We start from the raw sequence: 27,778 nt of genomic DNA on the forward strand, positions 1-27,778 counted from the left end.
TTTCAAAATTGTAACTTGGTTTAAGAGCATTGCTTTGGTTTAAGAGCTCCCTGTACTGGGTGGGAGGAGGAGTGGGAGAGGGGCATGGTCTGCACAGCGAGGTCTACAGCACTGTACTCTGACTCAGGAAGTCTCCCTAACCTTCCAAATCATAGCAGATTCACTTCAGGCTGGGGCTTACATCAGGGAACAGTACTGTGGAGGTAATCTCTCCATAGCTGTAACCCCTTTCTCCCCGTACAGAGAGCGCTGCATGTATGTGCCCATATGCCCTGCTCATTCCTTCATGCTCCCTGCAGTTTCTCTCAGCCCTTGTGTTTCCCATTCTCTCCATTCCTGCTATAATGTGCCTGTACTTACACTCAGCTATACACAATGGCGTAGCTACCATGAAGGCAGGGAAGGCAGTTGCTATGGGGCCCTGCACTGCAGGGGGCCCGCCTGGCCTGTCTCCCCTGTCTTCAAGGTAGCTACGCTACTGATGGTTAAGCACCCTGCCAGAGACGCAGAAGGGAGCGTCTGCAATCCCCTCTGAAACACCTCCGCACCTCCCCCTGACACAGGCTCAGAGCGTCCTGCACCAGTGTCCCCCTCTCCACAAGTGGAACAGTCCCGGGATGTTCCGCTAAGCCCCGCCCCCATCGCGGCAAGCCCCGCCCCCAGCACCCACCGCAGGTGGGATATTCGCTCATCGCACATGGCCTGAGAAGGAGACACAGCAGGAAGATGGTAACTATCACTGCCAGCTGGAAGTCACCAGCTTCCCTGGCATCCTGTATAATGGGGGTCACTCAGGCTCAGCTTCCCTGGCATCCTGTATAATGGGGGTCACCAGCTTCCCTGGCATCCTGTATAATGGGGGTCACTCAGGCTCAGCTTCCCTGGCATCCTGTATAATGGGGGTCACTCAGGCTCAGCTTCCCTGGCATCCTGTATAATGGGGGTCACTCAGGCTCAGCTTCCCTGGCATCCTGTATAATGGGGGTCACTCAGGCTCAGCTTCCCTGGCATCCTGTATAATTGGGGTCACTCAGGCTCAGCTTCCCTAGCATCCTGTATAATGGGGGTCACTCAGCTTCCCTGGCATCCTGTATAATGTGGGTCACCAGCTTCCCTGGTATCCTGTATAATGGGGGTCACTCAGGCTCAGCTTCCCTGGCATCCTGTATAATGGGGGTCGCTCAGCCTCCCTGGCATCCTGTATAATGGGGTCACCAGCTTCCCTGGCATCCTGTATAATGGGGGTCACCAGCTTCCCTGGCATCCTGTATAATGGGGTCACCAGCTTCCCTGGCATCCTGTATAATGGGGGGTCACTCAGGCTCAGCTTCCCTGGCATCCTGTATAATGGGGGTCACCAGCTTCCCTGGCATCCTGTATAATGGGGGTCACTCAGGCTCAGCTTCCCTGGCATCCTGTATAATGGGGGTCACTCAGGCTCAGCTTCCCTGGCATCCTGTATAATGGGGGAGACTCAGGCTCAGCTTCCCTGGCATCCTGTATAATGGGGGTCACTCAGGCTCAGCTTCCCTGGCATCCTGTATAATGGGGGTCACTCAGGCTCAGCTTCCCTGGCATCCTGTATAATGGGGGTCACACAGGCTCAGCTTCCCTGGCATCCTGTATAATGGGGGTCACCAGCTTCCCTGGCATCCTGTATAATGGGGGTCACTCAGGCTCAGCTTCCCTGGCATCTTGTATAATGGGGTCACCAGCTTCCGTGGCATCCTGTATAATGGGGGTCACTCAGCTTCCCTGGCATCCCGTATAATGGGGTCACTTAGCTTCCTTGGCATCCTGTATAATGGGGTCACACAGCTTCCCTGGCATCCTGTATGATGGGGTCACTCAGCTTCCCTGGCATCCTGTATAATGGGGTCACTCAGCTTCCCTGGCATCCTGTATAATGTGGGTCACCAGCTTCCCTGGCATCCTGTATAATGGGGTCACCAGCTTCCCTGGCATCCTGTATAATGGGGGTCACCAGCTTCCCTGGCATCCTGTATAATGGGGGTCACTCAGGCTCAGCTTCCCTGGCATCCTGTATAATGGGGGTCGCTCAGCCTCCCTGGCATCCTGTATAATGGGGTCACCAGCTTCCCTGGCATCCTGTATAATGGGGGTCACTCAGGCTCAGCTTCCCTGGCATCCTGTATAATGGGGGTCACTCAGGCTCAGCTTCCCTGGCATCCTGTATAATGGGGGTCACTCAGGCTCAGCTTCCCTAGCATCCTGTATAATGGGGGTCACTCAGCTTCCCTGGCATCCTGTATAATGTGGGTCACCAGCTTCCCTGGTATCCTGTATAATGGGGGTCACTCAGGCTCAGCTTCCCTGGCATCCTGTATAATGGGGTCACTCAGCTTCCCTGGCATCCTGTATAATGGGGGTCGCTCAGCCTCCCTGGCATCCTGTATAATGGGGTCACCAGCTTCCCTGGCATCCTGTATCATGGGGTCACCAGCTTCCCTGGCATCCTGTATCATGGGGTCACTCAGCTTCCCTGGCATCCTGTATAATGGGGTCACTCAGCTTCCCTGGCATCCTGTATAATGGGGGTCACCAGCTTCCCTGGCATCCTGTATAATGGGGTCACCAGCTTCCCTGGCATCCTGTATAATGGGGGTCACTCAGGCTCAGCTTCCCTGGCATCCTGTATAATGGGGGTCACTCAGGCTCAGCTTTCCTGGCATCTTGTATAATGGGGTCACCAGCTTCCCTGACATCCTGTATAATGGGGTCACTTAGCTTCCTTGGCATCCTGTATAATGGGGTCACACAGCTTCCCTGGCATCCTGTATGATGGGGTCACTCAGCTTCCCTGGCATCCTGTATAATGGGAGTCACTCAGCTTCCCTGCATCCTGTATAATGGGGGTCACTCAGCTTCCCTGGCATCCTGTATAATGGGGTCACCAGCTTCCCTGGCATCCTGTATAATGGGGGTCACCAGCTTCCCTGGCATCCTGTATAATGGGGGTCACTCAGGCTCAGCTTCCCTGGCATCCTGTATAATGGGGGTCACTCAGGCTCAGCTTCCCTGGCATCCTGTATAATGGGGGTCGCTCAGCCTCCCTGGCATCCTGTATAATGGGGTCACCAGCTTCCCTGGCATCCTGTATAATGGGGTCATCAGCTTCCTTGGCATCCTGTATAATGGGGGTCACCAGCTTCCCTGGCATCCTGTATAATGGGGGTCACCAGCTTCCGTGGCATCCTGTATAATGGGGGTCACTCAGCTTCCCTGGCATCCTGTATAATGGGGTCACTTAGCTTCCTTGGCATCCTGTATAATGGGGTCACACAGCTTCCCTGGCATCCTGTATGATGGGGTCACTCAGCTTCCCTGGCATCCTGTATAATGGGGTCACTCAGCTTCCCTGGCATCCTGTATAATGTGGGTCACCAGCTTCCCTGGCATCCTGTATAATGGGGTCACCAGCTTCCCTGGCATCCTGTATAATGGGGGTCACCAGCTTCCCTGGCATCCTGTATAATGGGGGTCACTCAGGCTCAGCTTCCCTGGCATCCTGTATAATGGGGGTCACTCAGGCTCAGCTTCCCTGGCATCCTGTATAATGGGGGTCGCTCAGCCTCCCTGGCATCCTGTATAATGGGGTCACCAGCTTCCCTGGCATCCTGTATAATGGGGTCATCAGCTTCCTTGCCATCCTGTATAATGGGGGTCACCAGCTTCCCTGTCATCCTGTATAATGGGGGTCACCAGCTTCCCTGGCATCCTGTATAATGGGGGTCACTCAGGCTCAGCTTCCCTGGCATCCTGTATAATGGGGGTCCCCCAGCTTCCCTGGCATCCTGTAAAATGGGGTCACCAGCTTCCCTGGCATCCTGTATAATGGGGTCACCAGCTTCCCTGGTATCCTGTATAATGGGGTCAGTCAGCCTCCCTGGTATCCTGTATAATGGGGTCATCCGGCTTCCCTAGCATCTTGTATAGTAGTCAGTATAATGGAGGTCACCCCCTGGGCTCAGAGCTGCCCCAACCAGCAGGGACTCCAAACGGCCTGCTACCACTCACCCCACCCCCCACCCACCCCCACCCCACCCCAGGGCACAGCGTCTCAGAACTGCCAAATGCAGGGGGACAGCTCCATATCGCTGGTACAGGTAATATGTTGGGGGGCCCCATACACTTTTTTGCTATGGGGCCCCATGAATCCTAGTTACGCCTCTGGCTATACACACTGCTGCTATAATGTACCAGCACTTACACTCAGCTATACACACTGCTGCTATAATATGCCTGCACTTACACTCAGCTATACACTGCTGCTATAATGTGCTTGCACTTACACTCAGCTATACACACTGCTGCTATAATGTGCCTGCACTTACACTCAGCTATACACACTGCTGCTATAATGTGCCTGCACTGCTGCATAGAGAAGTGCTGAGTCACTGATTGGCTGAGCAGGCAATCACTCAGCCGGGGATGTGATGCTGCAGCTAGGAGAGCCGGGTACATGACTTACCCTGTTTCCGGCAGAAGATGACAGCAGCCTTCTGTGAACAGGACGCATTGGAAGCACAATGAGTTCACTTGTCCTTGAGCATTATAAAGTCCTATTAAATTCTTGTATACAACATGAACAGAGTGACTAGGTGACTCTGTTCAGCCACTAAAATTAGTGACATCCCTGCTTTCCACCACTGTATATGTCGGCATCCTGTGAACCTACCCTTGGGGCACTATTATACAGGCCGATTATCGTGTGAAAAATCGTTATATTGTTCGAGTTTAAGCGATAATCGTTCTGTGTAATTGCAGGCAACTATCGAAAAATCGTTCGTATGTCGTTGATCGTTGATTTAGATCTGAACCTAAAATTATCGTTAATTGTTCGCTGTAATTCCACGTTCGTTCGCTCAAGTTCAGCATTTTTTCACTAATCGTTCAGTGTAATTGCACATTATCCATTGTTTTGCTGGGATCAAAAGGAATAAACGATCGTAGTAACGATCGAACTAACAACCATCGTTCTGTGTAATATGGTGAATGATTTCAAGTTAACGATAAACAATCTCGTTTGCGATCGTTTATTGTTAGTCGTTAATCGTTAAAAATCGCTTCGTGTAATAGGACCCTTAGACTAAGTTTAGACCAACTATTTCTTGGTTGTAATGGCAACATAATATTGTACCTGACCTTGGTATACTTTCTGTAGCACGGTGTCACATCTAAAGCCACTCATTCTCGCTAGAAATGATGATTCAGAATCAATACGATAGTCCCATTCAGGGGCACAATTAAAAATGGCTGGGCCCCTCCCTTTTCTGACTGACCACTCAGCCGTCAAGTGTAGTCATAACCACAAGCGCTCATCAGCATTGCTTTAAGTTAAAGGGGCAATTGCAGAACCTGGGAGACCTGCTCGGCCACTGATGGTGCGTTTACACAGAAAGATTATCTGACAGATTATCTGCCAAAGATTTGAAGCCAAAGCCAGGAGTGGATTTGAAAAGAGAAATCTCAGGCTTTCCTTTATGACCTGATCTCTGTTTATAGTCTGTTCCTGGTTTTGGCTTCAAATCTTTGGCAGATAATCTGTCAGATAATCTTTCTGTGTAAATGCACCATAATGCTGGGCTTACACGGAACGATTATCGTGCGAATTTGCACGATAACGTTCGAATTTGAACGATAATCGTACATGTAAACGCAGCGAGCAATCGCACGACGAGCGAGAAATCGTTCATTTTGATCTTTTAACATGTTCATAAATCGTCGTTCGTAGTTTGCAAAAAATTTGCAGATCGTTCCGTGTAAACAGTGGTCGCGCGATAGTCCGTCCGCCCGCAGCCCCGCCCGCCGCCTGGCCCCCCGCCCGGCCCCCCACTCATCCGCAGCCCAACCCCCCACTCATCCGCAGCCCCCTGCGCCGCTCTGATCACCACCCCTGCCGCCGCTCCGATCGCCACCCCCGCCGCCACTCTGATCGCCACCCCCGCCACCGACCATACTTTACCTGCTCCGCGTAGCAGGTCTTCCACATCCCCGGCTCCCCTCTTCAGTGCACTGATTGGCTGAAGAGGGGAGCCGGGAATTTCAAACGGCTCCCCTTCAGCCAATCAGTGCTGAAGAGGAGCACTGATTGGCTGAAGAGGAGCCGTTTGAAATTCCCAACTCCCCTCTTCAGCCAATCAGTGCACTGAAGAGGGGAGCTGGGGATGTGGAAAACCTGCTACATGGAGCAGGTAAAGTATGGTCGCGGCGGGGGCGATCGGAGCAGCGGCGGCAGGGGCGATCTGAGTGGCGGCAGCGGGGGTGGCGATCGGAGCGGCGGCGGCGGGGGTGGCGATCGGAGCGGCGGGGGGGGTGGCGATCGGGGCGCCGCAGGGGGCTGCAGTTGAGCGGAGGGGGGGGGGGGGCGGGCCGGTCTGGGGGCGCGCGATCGCAAAACGATCGCAAAACGATTTTTCCGTACCATATATCGTACCTTCTAAACGCTGATCGTTATAAAAAAAAAAAATCGATACTTTGAAATCGTTAATCGTGCGATCGGGCCAATTATCGCTCCGTGTAAACTTAGCATTAGTGTTGCAAATGATGACAGCTCAGGGGGCCCAGCGTATTGCAGGGGCAGGCAACGGGGCCCCCTGATGCAGCAGGCCCCATAGCAGCCGCTATGGCTGCTACAGTGGTAGTTACACCCCTGGTCCCATGTGTATGTATGGGCAGTGGAATGACTAGTTCTGCTTGCTTTACAAGACAAGAGAGACTGTCCAGGCTTTGCTTTGTCTGCCCAGGAATGATGGGAATTGTAGTTTTGCAACAGCTGGAGGACCGAAGGTTTCCCATCCCTGGACTAGCCACTTCTCGCAATTGTTGCTCTGCTAATTTTATCCTATGGCTCCTGCAGGATATCACATTAATGTAAATCCTCTTTCTCTATTTAGGTTCCGCTCCTGGTTTTGTTTAAAAATACTGACCAAAATACTACATGTGAATCCAGCCCAATAGTGTCTGATACCTACTAGTGTATGAATATGTGTCTACATGGTGATATAAAGACACCATAACACATGTATAATAACATGACGGCGGTGACATTATACTTCCTACAATAGACACTGATTCCGCCTATACCGCACAGCTGAGAGACATTTGTCGGTTCAGCTGTTTTAGTAAAGTTAGCAAAAAAAAAGAAAAAAAAAAAAAAGAAAATGTAAGTGAGTGAGCGAGGCTGTCATGCCTGAGCTGCCTGGGACGGGGGCGGGGAGGAAGGTGGGAATGTCAGGCTGGGAGTGGACAGCCAAGCAGTGAGAGTGCTGTGTGGAGTTGTTGCTGCTTAGTGCCAGTCAGCGAGCAGTCATGGAGAGTCCTGAGCAAGGTAAGTGAGCCTCCACTTTTATTATAGTTCCCTCTATGCTGGGTGCTCTGGAAAGGAAAGAGTTAAAAAGACAAATTCATCCGGAATAACTGTTTTTACTGGTCTGCTGGGTTCTGGATTTTTTTTTACCACTAGAGTCTAGAACCCACTTGATGCTCAGCATTGCTTGCTCTCTTATATATTATATTCATGATATCGCTATAGTGTTCTATGACTGGCATTATATTAACCACTTACATCCTGTAATCTGTGCTCACATCAAAAATAACTAAATCATACAGCTTCTTATTCATGATGGAAACTCAACGGACCCTTTCATCAGATCCATTGGGCGCTGTCGGTGTTTGCCATTGTTTTTGATCCATTGGCGGAGCAGAATAACAAAAATAAGCGTGGCAGGTGTGACCATGGCCCGATCTGGTTATAGGATGTATTCACATGTTGCAGTAAGTGTGTAACTCGGTGTCATTCTGCAGTGTGAACGAGCACTTAAAGTGCGATTATAATGGAATACCGTGCATGTGTGTAATGTTGACGTGTCGCTGCACTTGTGCAAACAGTTAATAGTAAGTGACGGATATGTTGCTTCCCCTCTTTTGCCTTTAACCAAAGTTTGTTTATCCTTGACAAACACGCCGGATTATCTGCCAGAGAAATATGCCTGGGTGCATTCTTGCTCACTCCCTTTTTTAACCCCTTAATGTCTTGCACCTGTCCCCTGTCTTGTTCCCTCCGGCACATTGCTTGTGATGTCTCTTCCCCTTCTCTACATGTGCTGACAGCTGTGGGTATAGACAGGGCTGTGACACAGCTGCCTCTCGGGGAATGCTAGTGTCTGCCATAGGGCTCCATGGAGGGAGCCGTCTGTGTTCATGGACAGAATTTTTTTCGATGAGGTTTCGGAATAAACACAATCCACGTATAAGCTCCAGGATATGTTATCTAAGGCGTTACAGGTCTATGCTTTTTACAGAGCTGATATTTGTTACATATGATATTGTAATATTTAGTTCTTCGGATTCATTTCTACCCAAAAGAAACAACATACCTAGTAGTCTATGGTCGCAGGATCCTTTGTGCATTAGAGCATGCTGGCTTATTACAACCCACATACATCCAGCTGCTCTCACCGACGTCACCGGGAAACGCACGCTTGAAGAAACACACGAGGTTCCCTAGTTTTGGCAAATTGAATGGGTTGTCCAAGATTAGGAGAATTTAGGGTACTATTACACAGAACGATAATTGGCCAAATCGGCCCCATCCGTCCGATTATCGTTCCGTGTAATAAACACAACGATCAGCCGATGACAACGATTGTTCATATAGGTTTGGACCTATAATTGTCGACACCGACCGCCCATCGCTACGTGTAATAGCGGTGCGCGGCTGACGATTTGCAAAGTGCATACATTACCTCCTCAGTGATTGGCTGAGCGGCCTGTTAGCTAAGGCAGGCCGCTCTGGAGCTGCAGTGTGCGGGACTCGGGAAAAAGCGGACTGCAAGAGGAGCCCTGGACCATGGATAGGTAATGTATGCTGTTTAAGCAAGGGCTGCAAGGACATTGGTAACGATGTTCATGCAGCCCTTGTTAAATGATTATTGGGCCGCGTAATAGGCCCAGTAAACGGGCACCGATCTAGCAGATCGGCGCTCGTTTACAGTTATTATCGGGCCCCCATCAGCCCGTGTAATAGTACCCTTAGTTGCTTTCTTTCAAAATGATCTCTGCACCTGTCCTAAGGTCTTGTATTACCACTCGGCACTATTCACTTCAATGACACTGAGCTGCAATACTACACCCAAACTGAGGACAAGGGTGGCGCTGTTTCTGGAAGAAATCAGTTATGTTTTTTAATGCTACAAGATTGATTTTAACTATTGCATGACAGCCGCAGTCCACACAATTGTATACAGCCTGATGCAGTTGGACTGTAGCTCAATAGTTAAAGGGGTTATCCAGTGAAAATCATCTTTCAAATCATCTTGTTTCAGAAAGTTATATAGATTTGTAATTTACTTCTATTTTAAAATCTCAAGTCTTCCCATACTTATCAGCTGCTGTATGTCCTACAGGAAATGTTTTGTTTTCAGTCTGACACCGTGTTCTCTGCTGCCACCTGTGTCCGAGACAGGAACTGTCCAGAGCAGCAGCAAATTCCCATACAGAAATTCCCAACAGAAAACCTCTCCTGCTCTGGACAGTTCCTGTCTCGGACAGAGGTGGCAGCAGAGAGCACTGTGTCAGACTAAAAACAAAACATTTCCTGTAGGACATCTATATAACTTTATGAAACCAGTTGATTTAAAAGAAAAAGATTTTCACTTGATAACCCCTTTAAAATTAGTCTTGTAGCACTCCAAACAGTGGCGGCATAGTCCTGTCCTTGTTAAAGTCTCAACTAGTGATGAGCGAATAGTGAAATATTCGATATTCGTACGAATATCTCCCGAATATTCGATCCCATTAAAGTCTATGGGAATAAGTATTCGATTGTTGAAAAACATCTATTGGACCACTTAGAGGTAAAAACCGTAGCTGGGGGATTTGAGCGCTTATTGAATATTTATTGAATATTCGGCGAACTATTCGATAATATTTGATAGATCGAATACCTTACTATTTGATCGAATATCTATTCGATCGAACAGTATTCCCTGATCACTAGTCTCAACACTTGCAACAGGGAATGGTGAAATTTCATTTATGAGTAATCCACCTGGAATTCTCTTCCCTTTTATCTTCTAATGACTATTCTATTGATAATGGTCTCCTGCTATGATATTATCTTTGCTTCTTTGTCCTTCACCCTGTTAATATACAATCAATAGATGAACTGCAGGATGCTGAGGTATGAATGGTGGTAGGAGTGGTAGTACCGGTTCATCACAGGTATTTCTTTGGAATGACACAGGAACTGTCTACAATATGAGTGTGGCAGAAAAGCGTGCGCTGCACCATGTGATGTCCGGTCAGCTTTATATTTAACGGAGACGTATCAGGACGTAAACAGGGGTGTTAATAAGCATATGGCCAGACGGGCCACTCCTAAGTATTCCAGGCATACCTATGTCCTACCCATGTCCTTTTTTTTTTTATCAAAGGGCTGTCAGTCAAACAGGGTAGGTGGTGTGCAGTGATAAAGAGGGCAGGGGTCAGACTTACCGGGACTCTTGTTTGTTACGCTGGGGAACGCCTCCTGGACACTTTAGCCTCATTTGCATCTTAGCACTGGAAAGGACTATGGAGATAAAGGTATACCCGGCATCATGATGATCAGCCCTATCCAGCCACATGCATAATAATGCTCAATTTCCCACTTATAGGTCCGCTTTGAATATAAGGAGGGTTTGCACAAAATTTTGGAGTCCAAGCTAGGGGTGGGTTCACAGTACGCAATCTGCACGGATAAGTTCCGTCGCTCGTTCCCGTTCACGGCGGCGCGCTTCTCCTCCTCTGACGTGTCAATTCTTTTGGCGGACAGCGGAATCGGCCTGGCCATAGAATGGTGTCTATATAACCGGCGGAGGGGCGTGCCGCTGGGAACTTATCCACGCGGGTTCCGTAGTGTGAACTCACCCTAAGGCTATGTTCATACAATGTATGACACTGGCCTTTCCCTGCACGCCCGCATCTGAACTCTCCATAGCACACTATGGAGCGAGCGGCCGGGGCCGCTCGGTCCACAGTGTGCATTGACATGGTTTTCTACGGCCGCTATTCAATGACATGTCAGTTGTTTGCGGCGCCGCGAGAGATCCTGGCCGGAGCAGATACTCTGGCCGGGATCCCATAGAATGAAAGGTAACGTATATTTTCGTAGTAACCACAGCCGTTATATAACGGCCGTGATTTTATGAAAATATATGTTGTGTGAACATAGCCTAAGAATGTATTCAAAAGGAATGTGAAATTTATAGAAGGATACTACTTATTCTTGCTGAATCCACTGTTAGCTTTTTTTTCCTTGTTTAAAACCCCCCACAAAAACACTTGCATCAATACACTTTAAATGAACTATACAGTTCTAGACTATTTCTTTCTCTGGCCCAGAGTCGGCTACAGAGGACGCTACCAAAAAACTTAAAGTTCAGCTTCCAGGGCCTCTATGGGTAGGACAATGAGACATCATAATTAACCTTAGTATATTCACAGGTGTAGTATGGTCCTGTAGAATTTAATGAACACCAATATTTAAGATCCACGTGGTAGAAATCTTGCATTGGGCCTTCACCTGGGAGTTGTTTCCAGTTCTTAATATCGGAGCAGGTGGCCGCCGCTGTCAGCGAAAGGATAAGGATTATCTGAGATTACCTGAAACCTTTCTCTGTCTGTGCTGTCTAACTAGTCATTACTACTATAACATGTACCTGGGTCTTATACCTGTGTTAGAAGTCAATATATTTGAACCACAAGGAACAAAGGGAAACTATACATATAAATTATATTTATGCTCAATGATACATTACTGTGGATTTTTTAGAAGTAGGCGATAGTACAAATTTCTAGAGCCAGAAGTTAGAAGTCTACAAAGAATTGCACTGGAGAATAAGGGCCTATTACACTGAGCAATATTTGGCCAGATCGGATTGATTCTGCCAAATATCGCTCTGTGTAATAGAGACAACGATCAGCCGATAAAATGATCATCTGCTGATCATTTCTTTAGCTTCAGACCTAAAATCATTGGCCACTGACCATACATTGCTAGTTGTACGATGGGTGATTGATTGAACAATTGGTTAATACATTACCTGTCCACGTTTCCGGTCTTTTCCTGTGTCCTGCATGCATCCCGGCCGCAGCTTCAGGTATTGTTAAACAACGGCCGTTCACGGCATAACGGTCATTGGTTGTACAGCCTAAGTAACTATAGGCAGTGATTTGTAGGAGATCCAGCAGTATATGTTCAATTTCCCTGCAGCGCCTCCGCAGGAAAAATGAAGCATTATACGTCGCTGTTAAACAAGGACAGGGTGTCAATGTCTGGATGTGAATGGTTCTTTGCAGCCAGACACACTTATAGCTACTCTAAATGATATGTGTGGGTTCTGAGCTGGGGACTTCTCTCTGTTTAAATCTTGGAAATAAGATTTCTAAATCAAACAACATAGACCATTTCACTCCATAGCCCTTCCTCCCACCTATTATTCACTTTCATGATGTAGAAGCAAATAAAATGACTATCTGTCACCAACTTTCCCATAAAAATACATTCAAGCTAGTAATGCTCATGGGGCAATATGGGGCTCTTATAGTGAAAGTTTCTTACTTGCAGGGTTTCCCCCCTTTTTTTTTCCATCTCTATTATCAAGGACTTTTTATTGTAAAATCCAGCAGATCATTTACCCTGACACAAAATAGGAAATGTTTGTAATTTTTGTAGAATTTTGCCGGCAGTGGTGGAGGACCCCTGATCTCTAGAAAATACTGCCCTGTACATGAAGACATTGAAGCTATGTGGTGTCCTACCATGGGTGTTTTGTATGGTTCGATGAAACATAATTTTGTTTGTTCATGGTGTATATATTATTGTATGGATTAAGCTCATCATTTCTACATAAATGGTTGACTGATCCATGTGAGCACATGCTGGTACCAGTACCAGTGCTCTATGATGATCTCTCTTACATGGACTTCATGTACGTAGATCTTCTAGAGGAAGGGCCTGTTCACACTGCGCAATAGGCGAGGAATTGTAGAGGAACTATTTCTGCTTAAAATTCCTTGCCTATTCAGCTCATTCTGTTCATTCTTTGGACAGACGGCGGACTCTGCTCGTGCATGAAATGGAGTCTATGGCCCAAGTGGAAATGAGCGCGGCTGCCAGAGTCCACGAGCGGGTACATGCTGCGGAATCCGCAACAGGTTTTCTGTAGGGATTCCGTAGCGTGCACATACCCTTAGAGCAGAATTCAAGCCCCACTGACTTCTATAGGATTTCTCTAGCATAATCCGCCCAAAGAATTGACATGTCAATTCTTTGGGTGCAAGGCGGATCAGCAGCGGAATATTCTGCGCGGAAATTCCACCCTGTGAACAGCAGAGCAGAAATCCCATTGAACTCAATGGAAAGTTGCTCTTCACCTATTTTTCGGATGGGATTTTAAGCGCGGATTCAGCAAGGAAATTCAGTGTGAACTGGCCCAAAGGAAGCAATGAAGTGTGATCTTGAAGGCTCCTATATAATACCTATGATTTAGCCTGCTATGCCTTTCTCAGTAAGTTGTCTTGGGAAGTGGCGTTTGCAATTATGTAACAGTGATTAAAAGTAATCCGGATTCTAATATAAAATATCCTAGTCAAAGAATCAGTGTCTCCCTTGTCTCTCAGCTGCCACAATTTATATTTCATACTGATAATAAAACATAAAGAGAGCCAACCGGCCTTATGGAATATATATTACACCAGCCATATCACTGCCTTTAGAGTGGTGGTCTGTAACCTAGACAATGAGCTGTCAACAATGGGAAGGAAAGAGCAGCAAATCAGGAGGAGGAGGTAAGTTAATAAATGACTGTATTTGCAAAAATATCTATCCTGATGAGCCCTATGAGATTAACTCTATTAGTTGAGATGAAAATGCCTCTTCAATACTACAATATGCTCATAATTTGCTAAGGGCAGTGAAAATATTTTAAGTTGACAGGCAGAGTATGTAGAAGAATTCTACTACTATCTATGGAATTACTTTTAGCAGGATTAGCTGCATACTCTCCTGTCTGCTTTTTGTAACTATAAGGTGTTGAGTCACCACATATTGCATATTTGTTCCTGTTATGAAACAGATTGTATGTGATGTCAAACAGATGTAACACATACATACATTATATATATATATATATATATATATATATATATATATATATATATATATACATACATACATACAGCTGTAGTAGATGAAAAGCAGACAAGTGCACCTGTAGAGGTTAACCCTACAAAAACACTTCAAGGATCACTCTTAATGCAGGGCTGAGGGGGCAGCAAGAAGGTTTTGCCAAATTATGAAGACGTTAGTCGGCTTTCCACCTCCTATGCACGCAGAATCACATTGCATATGAAGAAACTCCTAAGGGGAAGACTCCAGCACTTCAGTGTCGTAGTACAATAAAACATCACTTTTATTGTCTAAAAAATGTGTAAAAATATATGTGACAAAAACCATTATAGAGCAAAAAAAAATAATTTATTTATATATATATATATATATATATATATATATATATATATACACACACACACACACATCTGTAAATAAAGTTGTATATTACAAAACCTCATATTATTATGAACTCACTGAAGATTGAAGAGCGAGAGCCAGAGATTGGGACATGAATAACAACAACACCCTGCAGTTACCTGGCAAGAAGAAGCCAGGATTTCAGGCTCAGGAAATGAATGTGCAGATCCTTCTTCCCCTCTAATACGACCATTGGGAGAATAATCAACTGTGTCCCTGCGAGGAGGGATAAGAGTGTTTGCTCATGTGAGGCAGTCATGTGAGAGATGTGGGTTTAGTAGACGTGTCTCCGCTCTGGCTGATAACATGGGCTGGGTGGGGTTGGCGGGAGTTTTTCTCTGCTCTGGCCTTTGCTAGGCTTTCTTGCATGAGTAGTCAAGTGTATCATTCTGGTTTTAGTTCTCCTTTTAGAGTGGATGTTGCTCTGATCATTATTTCAAGTTTATTCTGCCATCTTTCAGAGTTATTAATGGATACGTAACATTTTGGCATTGTCTATGCTCCGTACTTGTCTACAAAAGATCATTCCCCTTTTAACTGCATTTTATTCCATCTGTAGCTCTAGAGATTGTGTTATATAAGTCTGGCAACATTTTTTTATTATAGTATTGTATTGCCCTCCAAAAGTTATACAAATCCCCAATATACACTTACTACAGGAAATGCTTATAAAGTGCTTTTTTCCCTGCACTTACTACTGCATCAAGGCTTCACTTCCTGTATAACATGGTGATGTCACTTCCTGGATAACATGGTGATGTCATGACCCGACTCCCAGAGCTGTACGGGCTGTGGCTGCTGGAGAGGATGATGGCAGGGGGACACTGAGGGACACAGGGCACTGGAGGGACACTGAGCATCTCTCTGCCATCATCCTCTCCAGCAGCCACAGCCCGCACAGCTCTGGGAGTGGGGTTGTGACATCACCATGTTATCCAGGAAGTGACATCACCATGTTATCCAGGAAGTGACATCACCATGTTATCCAGGAAGTGAAGCCTTGATGCAGTAGTAAGTGCAGGGAAAAAAGCAATTTATAGGCATTTCCCGTAATAAGTGTATATTGGTAATTTGTATAACTTTTAGGGGGCAATACAATACTTTAATAAACGTTTTCCTCGGACTTCCCCTTTAAGTAAAGGAGACACATGGTTCCTTTTATATATCAGTTTGTACTTCCAGAACATAGAAAAATGCTCTTATTCTTCAGTGCAAAGAGTCATGTGCTCCTGCAGCACCTCAGGGACTTGGGCTGAAATGCCTCCTCAATCCCCCTCCCATCCCTGACCTTGCGTGACTGAGAGGCAAATTTGGCCCCACTTTAGGTTTTTATTACCTTTCTCCTTCCAACATCTACAGCTCTACCTGTGCTTATTTCTGCGGATGGCTTACATAGTGTTATTTTCCTAGCAGTGCAATATAAGGTGTCCGCTGTAATCATCTGACATTCATTTTTTTTTATGACAACTTCACTTCAGCCATTTAATAGTATTTCAGTAGCAATGCTTACATTCTGCCATCTATTCTGCATTTATTTTGGTTCATAGTGTTATATTGCAGTTTATCCTTCTCTCTGGGGCGTCATTTACTTGTTATTGCATGGTAGACAGGAAGTCTGGTGGCTGCGAGATATTATACACGGGTTCCTAATGTGCAAAGGCTTTTTATGTTTAGTTTATGCTTTAACACTGACAAACTTGCTTATCAGGTTTAGTTAACTGCTAAAATGCGGCTGCTGATTCCATCAGCCTTGGATGTTTGTTTTTTTTCTTTCTTTTTTCCTTCTTCTTCTGCTAACCTGAATAGCTATGGAGCTAAAGGGTAATGCTAAAGCAGAAACATAAAAATCCAGTTATTGCCTAAGGGCTGCTGTCATGATCCAACAAGTTGTATTTTTCCTGTCTGATCTTTTTGTTTCTGGTGTCTTAAAATAACATATAGGTTTTATAGGCTTGTAGGTGCCTTTAAAATTGGGAAATATGTCCTGTTAAAGAATTCTGGCATGTTTAGACAACGCCTTGTTACCATAAAGCCATCCCAGTGGCCATCTAGTCACAGCGTGAAGGTGAGTGGTCACTCCCCTGCCATATAATGTCATCATTTCTAGAGTCTCCATTTGTAGTGCAGACCACCAGTGAAACCACAGAGAAGACCACCCAAAATTACATAGGAAAGTGGTCTTCAATGAGGGCGGTCTTCTGAAAGAAAATGGCGTCTATGCATCAGGTCCCCATAGCAAAAAACCTGTATAGGGACCCCCTCCCCTACGCATAACACAAAGTACTACATTATATATATACTTGGTGATGTGGCCAAAAACTAAAATCTCAAAATCTCTAGTGACCAGAGGCAGAATCCTGCCTGCAGCTACAAAAGTGACTGGCAGAGCAGAGGGCCAATGGCTGCTTGCTCTGTCAGTCCACTGTATTTAACTATAAGGGCCCATTAGAAGCCCTTATAGTTAAATACATAGGTTCAGGAGCGGACTTCCTTCTACTTAACCCCTTATGTACTGCAGTGTGCAAGTGACCCAATGTTCTTTTACATGCTGCAACACAAAAAAAAAAAAAAAAGTTGAAACTGAAGACAAGGAGATGTCTGCTTCACTGATTGTGCACTGATAACCCCTGACCTCTGCACAGAGCACATTTTCCTACTTGATTGTAAAAGCCGGAGAACATAGGTCAGGGGTTATCAGAGCAGTGAAGCAGAGATCTCCTTGTCCTCTGCATTTTAACTTTTTTAACTTTTTTTATGTTGCAGCATGGAAGTGAACACTGGGTCACTTATACACTGCAGTACATATGGGGTTAAACAGAAGGACACAGGAAACTCTTATCTTCCCTGTGCATCCTCGGGCCCCTCGCCCCCAACAGCCCCATAGCAGCTGCCTACCCTGCCTCTATGGTAGCTACGCCACTGCTATGCATTATGTACAGAGGGCTGAAAATATGCCATACAACATCTGGTGTGGATATAGCTGTGGTCTTTTGGGCCAGCCTTCACTGTACTGGGGTACACTCCATGTCTCTAGGGGCTATCTGCATAGTACTCCATCCATAGGGTAAATAGATATGATCAAAGCCTTGGGAGTATTTTAATGTCCTCTATTTGACTAAGGGACACTTGGCTTAGAATATTGGAGAAACTACCACAGAGCACATGGGTTGGCATAGTCAAGATAGGACCACCCTTACGAAGTGTTCTCAGCAGGAGGGTCTCGTGGGACTGTTACTCTTCCTCTTACTTTATCTCCTTTGATTTCACACAATGTACGATCACAGAAAAGGGAACTTGACTGTGCTGGTACCCACAGTAATAGGAAATGTCTCAACCAGTCTTTACTTTAGAGGTGCCATCAGTGCGATCTATAGTGGAGTGTTATCATCAGGGATGCTATGTATGTACATAGCAGTAATGTACCCAAACATGGATCTGCTCATGCTTTCTGTGGTTGTAAGTCTTGTGACCATATTCCAAGGTGACGACCAATATGGCCGCCTTTCCTGTTGGCACTTGCTGACATAACTCAATAGGCAAATGAGTTTTATGTATTTTTCTATTCTGATCATCCAGAATAAATGATAATCCAGTCTATATCTGCTCCAATTGATGCTGAATGAAAGACGTTTTTCTTTTTATTGTAAGAAAATCTATACTGGTGGATTACAAAGGATTAGATAATAAAATAGCCCAAGAGATCGGATATGAAGTCTGAGGATTTATATGCTATATGTTTTTATGAAAACCGCAGTCAGAAATCCGCCACGTAATAAGATTGCTCTTCTTGACAAAGGCTTCTGGCCGGAGTCCGCTTCTTACACTCTGGAATATAAACATACAGTCCACTTGTTTCTATTCCTCCTCATAAACCAGGCACAACGCTCATTTTTCCTCCACAGTTGGACGTCCTACGACTTTGATGTATCTATGCTTCCTCTCCTTTCTATTGCGCAGTTTATTATCATAGTTATATAACCATCAAACGTATCTTATGATACAAATTCTTGTGAATTAAAGTGATTTTTTTATAGCAATGTTGTATGGCCATTTATCATAGCATGTGACCGGATTGCTTTATATACAAATTATTTTTTTACTGTAGAATACATCCTTAGATATAATCCTTGGATTAATGTCTTTATATCAGGACAGTTCAATGCATATGTCCTATTACGCATATCTACATAATGATTGTTCTTTATCTTGCGCCCCCCCCCCCCCCCCCCCCAATAAGCCATGGCTGATAAAAGGAAAGGTTCTTGTACTGACAGACTCAACCCCTTCATATATTACATGGACTGTTATTAATCTGAGTTCCTGACGGCCTATGTCTGTATCCATGTTTTTCTGGACTTCTTAGGGCTGCATCCAACTTCTTTAGCCATCGGTATTTAAATGCCCAATGATTGGACTTGAGCATGCTCATGTTGCGCTCATCTCTAGTAATAATACATATGCAACTAATGAAAAAGTCAGTCTTTGTAGCAGGGTGCACAGGTCGCCAGCACTGTCCAGACGCTAAGAACATGTAGTCAATCCAAAATCAGGTGATGAGACTTGCAGTCCAGGACATGGGATATCATAAAACATAGCTTTTATTTGTGCATTTAAAAACCAAGGTGCAAGACAGACAGATCTTCATGTTTCGCGCGATTGCGCTTAATCACAGTTGTGATTAAGCACAAATGTGCAAAACTCATTGGTCTGTCTGACTAATAATACAAATGTCAGGCTGACAGTGACTTTTCTTGGCAAAATCATCAGATCACTGGAACTATCGAAAGTCAGAACTGCATTAAGTGCATTGGTGATTCCTATAGAAAAGATAATGAAACAACCTCTTTTTAAAGGGTATGGGCACCTTTTTGAAGAATTTTCGTTTTTATTTTGCTTTTACTTATGATCCAAAAAAAAACTAATAAAAAAAAACAAAACCCTGTTATGAAGGCTGTGAGAGAAGCAGTTCCCTGATGAGCTTGTTATCAGCCTTTCCTTCCTCTCCTGAAGAAACCTCTCAGCTTGTTTATAACTACATCATAGCTGATTTATCATATGTCCATATGGTCTATAGAGATAGTGGTACCTTGGTTTAAGAGTAAGGGTACTGTTACACGGAACAGATCGCTCCGTGTAATAAATACAACAATCAGCTGATGACAATGATCTTCGGCTGATCGTTGATATAGGTTTGAACCTATAATTGTCGGGCGCCAACCGCGCATTGCTACGTGTAATAGCGGTGCGTGGCCGGCGACAGACGATTAACATTACCTATGCAGGCTGCAGGGCTCCTCTTGCGATCTTCTTCTCCCCGGGTCCCGCGGGCTTCAGCTTCAGAGCGTCCTGTCTGAGCTGACAGGCCGCTCAGCCAATCACAGGCCGGAACAGACAGGCTGCTCTGAAGCTGGAGCGCGTGGGATTCGGGGAGAAGACTGCAAGAGGAGCCCTGCAGCCTGGACAGGTAATGTATAAAGTAAAAGCATGGGCTGCAAGGACATTGGTAACACAGCTGGAGTGCACTGTGAGGAATAGGCTGCAGTCTCCTTACTTGGTGAAAACCTCAGATATAGTGTATACAGCTGTATGCTGAGTGTTCCAAAAAAAATAATAATTTGGTACTACTGTTTTGCGTTCTGTGCGTAACATTAACCATTAGAACCCCTTTTGCCTGAAGGCATTTAAAAAAAATCATTTATATAGGGTATATGGCTGTATACTGAGAGTGTTTGGAGTGTATAGTTGATGTGGCTGTGATAGCGGCGTAATGCTGCAACTTTGGCGTGTTAGATGCACCCAGGCATGCTTCCCCTGCTGTCCTAGTTACATTCCAGAGGTGTTCGCGTCATTTTCTGTGTTGTCATGGCGTGGACTTGGAAACCTGAATTCGACCACTTGGAGATCACCAAGTCACAAGCATCTTTTCCCATAGACTTTAATGGGATTCGATATTTGATCAAATATTCTAGCATCGCGGTCTACTCGAGTCGAATTTCAAACTTTCGAATATTTCACTACTCGCTCATCTCTACTAAATATAAATCTCTCCTACTTTATAAGACAGCTAAAATACTTAATGAATTGGAGCCAAACATGTTTCTGCCTGCAAGACATCAGAACACCAGAACTATTTATCTCTTGACAGAATATTTAGCATGTGCCAGCTTGTTCAGGTATCAAGCTGCCAAAGTACTAGAAGTCACTTAAAAGCTTATCAACTTTATATAAATACACACAATATATTTCAACTTTAAAGAGGTTATCCATCAAAGAGGTAAAAAATGAAATGCTCCCAAACCTAGCTGGTCTTACTCACCAAGTCCCCCTGAGTATTTTGAGCCGTCTCCCGTTTTTCTAGCTGCTACCATTCCTGAGTTACAAGTTTTTCTAAAAGCTGATATGTAACGAAGATGGCGCTAGCCGGGAAACTACAATTCCCATCATGCATTTCCCTGATTGGTCCATTTGTGTACCTGCCCCTTAGCTTTCTTTCCTGCCCACTGCTATCATTACTATTGCACAGTAAACACAGGACAGTGTTTTCACAGATTTTTGCATCACATCACCCCAGTATATATATTCCATACTAGCTAATGACGTAGCAGAGATGACGCACACATGGTGTAGCAGAGATGATACGTGCATGGTGTGGCTATGTGGTGCATAACAGCATCTGTTTTTTAGTGGTGGGATGTAGTGTAGGTTTAGATCTCTGCTTGATGACTGTGAATGAAGACATATTTTTTTATTTCCATCCAGACTCTTAGAACATTCATAACACTTACAATATACTGGGATGTGACACAAAGACAGGTACATATGCCTGCATTCACTGACAGCAAGCAGAGATAGCACTATAACCTAGGCTCAGGGACAGGGACGTAACTAGAAATGGCTGGGCCCCATAGCAAATATTTGATTTCCCCCCCCCCCCCCCCCCCCCCCCCCCCTTCATGACTGACCACTAAGCCATCAAGTGTAGTTATAACTGCAAGAGTTCATTAGGAGTGCTTTCAGTTAAAGGGACATTTGCTGATCCTGGATGATCTGTTTGGCCACCTGGTGCTGTAAATTATGACGGCTCAGGGGGCCCAGTGTATTGCAGAAGCAGGCCACGGGGCCCCTGATACGGTGGGCACCATAGCTGGTGCTATGGCTGCTACAGTGGTATTTACACCCCTTCTCAGGGACACATGTAAGTCTATGGAAGCAGCACATGCACTAGCAGTGATCAGGTGCAGGTAATGTCTCCTGTTACCAAGTCAGCTAACCCGGGCTGCGGGCGAGCCGGGGGGCAGGGCTGCGGGCGGGCGGGGGGCAGGGCTGCGGGCGGGCAGGCTTTCGGCCGGCTTAAGCGATCTAAAAACTTTCGCAAAAACGATTTTACAGTTATCGTCTTATGTAAATGCTGGTCGTTATAAAACCAAAATCGTTGCCGCAAAATCGTTAAACGATCGATTGGGCGAATTATCGCCCCGTGTTAACGTAGCATAAGTCAGTTCCATTTAAGTGAATGGAGCTAAATTGCAAACCACACCTGAACTGGAGACAAGAGTGGTGCTGTCTCTGTAAGAAAGTGGCCGTGTTTTTGTGGCGCTGGATAACCCCTTTAAGTTTACTCGTGAATATTGCAGTCTTATGTCATGACTAGCTATACTCCAATCTTTCAATAGGCATATAAAACTCTAAACACACAAGCTAGCGGCAGCGGTGATGTGTGCACTTGTTTCACTTGCTGCATTTACATTGAGCCTATGAGATGATGAAATAACCTCTCTATTCTCTTCCGAGAACAACAGTCTATTTGTCTCATGTTTGCCCAACGTCTCTGTAAGCCGTTCGCCTTGTCACAATATGGATTTTTCTTTTTGGCGCTGAAGCAGAGAATGTTTGCAGTGACACAGGGACCAGTATATTGTTGGCTGTCCCGTCTATCATGCTGATGTATTCTTGCGGAGGAATGTTGCCTGCATACCAGGACACTCCTATACATCTCCCACGAGTTGTGGCCCGGGGGGTAGTTTACAAAGGAAGGATAGATTTCATTTAGCTACTAATTTTGTAGTTTTATATTGGTATGTTCTTCAATGTAACTTGAGCTGCATAGCTAAGGGGCCGGAGTTCCAAGATGAGATTGGCATCAACCGGTTATCGACAGGAGACTAAATAAACAGAATATAAAAAATAATAAAAGGTATGGATAATGGTACCATATTTCAGAATACCTATTTAGTGGGAAAACCACACATCTTATTCTATACAGTTTAAATGGGCACTGTCATTATTAAAAATAAATAAATTTGGCAAAAATCGATCATGTTCAGACCGTGACCGATCAGGAGAAGACTGTTAAGTGACCAAGACAAATGTAAGTCTTTGGGGTCCGTCTAGGTCGCATACTCTGAGCAGGAAGAGGAGCGTGTAGCACTGATCAATCTGGATCTGAACCCTCATCGATAAAAACTTTTCGCCTCAGGAGTTTTTATTAATGACAGGTACTCTATTAATGTTGTTACACCTGGGTGGACCCCTTCAATCTCCAGGCCCCATAGCAGCTGCCATGGTTATAATTACACCTATCATTTTACTTATTGTTTCCATCATCCTAACCAACCCACCATGACGTTCCAACTTGATGCTATGCAAACAGTATATCATGTCACAAGCTAAGTAACAGATCCCAAAGTGAGCTTGCATTTATGTATAGAGGTCTGTATCTGCAGACTGGGGCTAATTATGTTTGGGACTAGAGGTGAGCGAAGCAAATCTGGTGAATCAAGGTTTGCTGCAACTTGTGCTGTCAATTCGCTTTGTTCTGTGAAGCAAATTCCCTACGATTTGTTAAGGAAATTCGCAAAAAAAAAAATAATCACAAAATGGCGGCGGTACTTGCTGTCTGGAGTGTCACTAGACTGGAGGAGGTTCGGTAACGGAGGTGGCCAGTCGGCTGTGTGTGGAGGAGAGAGCAGGATGGCAGCAGGCAGTTACAGCAGAGCAGGGAGAGACTAACAGAACGATATCGGGACACAGAGGGCCTTTTTTTTTTTTTTTTTTTTTTTTTTTTTTTTTTTATTGTGATTTTCCGATTTTTGACACTTTTACAACAACATGCTTCAAAAAATTTGATCTTCTGTAATATTCCCAGTATTTTTGACCAAAAATTTGCAAAGTGAATTTCCGTCTGCTTCGCTCATCTCTATTTGGGACCAAGGAGGTGCTTAGGTAGCAGATGCATATATGTCTAGTGCATGAGACTAAAAAGTCCCTCTAAATCTCAATATTACGAAAAACCTATTATATGTATGCTATGTATAGCTATAATACTATGGGCCTGTAGTACAATGTCATTTACATTCTTGTATAGTAATAATTGCAGACAAGAATATCAACTTTGGAGCCTCCATGCAGGATGTCTTATCTACTCATTTACATGTTGAATCCGCTAACCCTAGGGTAACAGAGCTTTATTGCAATCCATGATCCTGGAATAGAAGGCTCACACTATAATCATTACCTTAATGAAATATTAATGCCTTGGCTGCCCATGGTTTCTGTAGAAATGAGACGGGGAAATGTAATTTATCATGTGGTTATATAATGTTATAATTACTGTAAATAAGAGTTTAAAATTAATACTTATAAACCGCAAGTATTGCTGAGGTGTCCAGTCATTAGTGCAGGGTGAAACCATTCAGCTCAATGATTGTGGCCTTTTTTAAGGCAGCAATCGTCATCATCATCCATGAAGAGCCAAAGCTCCGATGATTTGGGCAGTTGTCATTGCCATTTTCTTGTCGGACATGCTTATTAGAGCCTTTTTAGACAGAACTGTATGCATCCTCGGTATCAGTGAGATCTCTTCAGTCTGACACAGTGCTCTCTGCTGCCACCTTTGTCAGAGACAGGAACTGTCTAGAGCAGGAGAGGTTTTCTATGGGGATTTGCTACTGCTCTGGACAGTTCCTGTCTCGGACAAAGGTGGCAGCAGAGAGCACTGTGTCAGACTGAAAAGAAAACATTTCCTGCAGGACATACAGCAGATGATAAGTACTGGAAGACTTGGGATTTTTAAATGGAAGTAAATTACAAATCTATATAACTTTCTGAAACCAGTTGATTTGAAAGCAAAATATTTTCTCTGGATAACCCCTTTAAGTTCATTGGGCTGTCTCCTGCACCTAGATTAAAAGGTTGGTGAGTTTGGGAGTGAAGCACAAAGCCATTCACTCCTCTCTGCTTGTTCTAACTATAGGTGGGGGTCTGATTGATCAAGACTTTCAACATGTCTCTGTGACTTGTTTTGCTAAATGACAAGGACACTTTGACATTTTCTTTAAGTATGGTAGAAAATAGCAGAAATCTGTCATAATTTATATGCACAGGCTACACATAGGGAGAGATTTATAAAACCATGGTGTAAAGTAAAACTGGCTCAGTTGCCCCTAGCAACCAATCAGATTCCACCTTTCATTCCTCACAGACTCTTTGGAAAATGAAAGGTGGAATCTGATTGGTTGCTAGGGGCAACTGAGCCAGTTTCACTTTACACCATGTTTGATAGCATGTGCAAATAAAAACCTAAACTGTAACATGCAGTGTGTGTATAACATAAATTTTATTTATATATATATATATATATATATATATATATATATATATATATATATATATATATATATATATGTGTGTGTGTGTATAAATTATGGAACTGCTTACCAAAGACAGATTTTCTCCATGGTTTGTGATGTGCGGATGTGACCGACACTTATTTAATGGGCGCATTCTGCAGTGGTAGTAGTAATAATAATGAAGCACTTTGTATTCCTCAGCAGAGGCAAAAGCATTGGACAGAATAATGAAATCATAAATTATTGGAGTCATCACTACTATTTACCCAGTGTCTGACACTCCGAAGCAAAGTGGAAAAAAAACGAGAGCCATGAGGGCTGTGGTCAGCTGTTATAATGGTCGCGGCGGTGGATATATGAGCAGGAAATGAGTGCAATTGAATTTAGTTGGGGGGAAAATTAGGTCAGGCAATGTTCTCTGGCACGGGGATGAACAATAACTTGTGTTGCTGTCCTGTGATGACTCTATAGGAAGCAAGTGATATTATATTGCTCTATGCAGGATGTATATCAATGTATGGAGCTCTCTCGTCTGGGGCTCATTCTTCTTCTCCACCTTGTTGACAATAAGAAATATAAACGCTGGGGCTTTTAATATACAAAAAGCTACTGTATATCCCTTTTTCCCTTTAAGCCCAACACTATCCATATTGTCTGAAGGTGCCCATACACCTTATAATAAAGTCCGCCAATCCTATATAATTTAAGGTGTTGGATTGATTTCTGACGCCCACTCTATTGTTCTGGGAGCGATAAGCCGCCACCAGAGCTTTATGGGTGTAGCTATTCTCCCAATTAAAGGAAGTATGTGAGGCCAATCGTTGTTGAAGGTGTATGAGCACCTTTTTATGTATGTTTACAATGAGTTTTTGAAGAGTAAAATTTAACATGGTTTTTGGCAAGAAAATCCACATGGAAACTTGTGATTTTAGTTGCAGATTTAAAAAAACAACAACAATGTGAAGAACCTAGATGTCATCAATATATCATTCTTACAGCCTATAGACGTGATATTGCCCATGTGCTTCTTATAGGCTCCACATTGTAAGTCCTTGTAGTCTAGAATTGCCCATTGATCTGGGATTTTCGGCTTGGAGATAACTTGGAGTGCATTTCTGGGGGAAGCAGTCTTTAAAACGTCGCCTATTGATTGGACATCAGAAACATCAAATAGTCTGGAAACTCCATTAGCCGGTGTGCCGCCAGTCCCGACCATGTCAGATTTACAGACTCTACTGTATAAAACGTCTTGTAAAATTAAACGGATACTTTCTTTGGACATTAAATCGTTCTTTATTGTACATCATTCTTATTGGGTCATGTAAATATGTACTATATTACTATATAATGTCTGGCTAGCGGCATCAGTCACTCAGCACCTTTTGGGTTTTCTATACAGTGGGCGGAGCGCCGCTAGGGGTCATGTATACAAGTATATGTAAGTAGAGGAAACTAGAGTACACAAGGTTCTTTATGCCTGTGCAAAATGTCGTTTTTTTTTTTGTTTTTTTTTGTCCCTTTCAATCAGATTGTTAAGCGCTTTGTAGTACAAGATGCTTTAACAGATAATATAAAGTGTACAAATCTATGTTTACGGCCCTAATTTTCATAGACTCCTGTCAATTATCATTAATTGCATATACAGAGCCCAATCATTTAAGATTTTGAAGGTCTGGTGGGTTCTCTGGTCTCTGATGGCTAGTGGCCAATATTTGACAGCTACTGCTAATCACTAGCTTCAGTAGCCATGTGTTTTATTACTGACGTTATGGCTCCGGTAGCCTTTTGGTCTCATGTCATCCACAATCTGGGTCCCTGCCCTTGAATTTAAGGGGTTCTTCGATTAAAGTTAAATAGATTTGTAAATTACTTCTATTAAACAATCTTAATCATTCCAGTACTTATCAGCTGCTGTCCTGCAGGAAGTGGTGTTTTCTTTCCAGTCTGACACCTTGCTCTTTGTTGCCACCTCTGTCCATGTTAGGAAATGTCCAAAACAGGAAGCCTTTTTTCTATAGAATTTCTTTTACTGTTCTGCACACTTCTTGTTATATACAGAAAGCACTGTGTCTGTCTGAAAAGAATACATCACTTCCCACAGGACATACAGCAGCTGATAAGTACTGGAAGACTTGGCATTTTTTTATGGAAGTAATTTACTAATCTAACTTTATGACACTAGTTGATATGAAAACTATATTCTCCCTAGTACCCCTTTAATAGACTTTCTCACAGTAATTATGGAAGGTAATAGCAAGCTGTCCTTTACTACTTTATCCACAAGAAGCTCGGATTGCTCGTGGTCATGTTTGGGTTGGTTTCAAATGACCCGTAATCTTTCAGCCCACTACATCACATGACAGACAGCTTTTCTAAGCAGGGGAAAACATGAGATTATACAATATGACATTTACAGCACAAACCTGGATGGTTTTGTATATTTAACAAGTCTGAGGAGTTATTTTAGGCCGATGTCTCAGAAATCCTGATTATAAGATCAGTCATGTCCCTCCTAGACATATTCTAAACATGGTTTCCATTAGTTGGAAAGCGA

At 44.3% G+C, this 27,778-nt stretch overlaps 1 protein-coding gene across 2 annotated transcripts in view; it reads left to right on the top strand.

Annotated features, from left to right (window-relative positions):
- Positions 1 to 7,247: 7,247 nt before the first annotated feature.
- TPD52 (tumor protein D52) overlaps positions 7,248 to 27,778 on the top strand; it is a 119,033-nt gene continuing 98,502 nt past the window's right edge. For both annotated transcript variants that reach the window (XM_069957437.1, XM_069957436.1), the window contains exon 1: positions 7,248 to 7,351. In XM_069957437.1, coding sequence (XP_069813538.1) covers positions 7,333 to 7,351 — 19 coding nt within the window. In that variant the 5' untranslated portion in view covers positions 7,248 to 7,332. The remainder of the gene's footprint in view (positions 7,352 to 27,778) is intronic.

The sequence above is a fragment of the Dendropsophus ebraccatus genome, chromosome 2, assembly GCF_027789765.1.
Source record: "Dendropsophus ebraccatus isolate aDenEbr1 chromosome 2, aDenEbr1.pat, whole genome shotgun sequence".
Classification (NCBI taxonomy): Eukaryota; Metazoa; Chordata; class Amphibia; order Anura; family Hylidae; genus Dendropsophus; species Dendropsophus ebraccatus.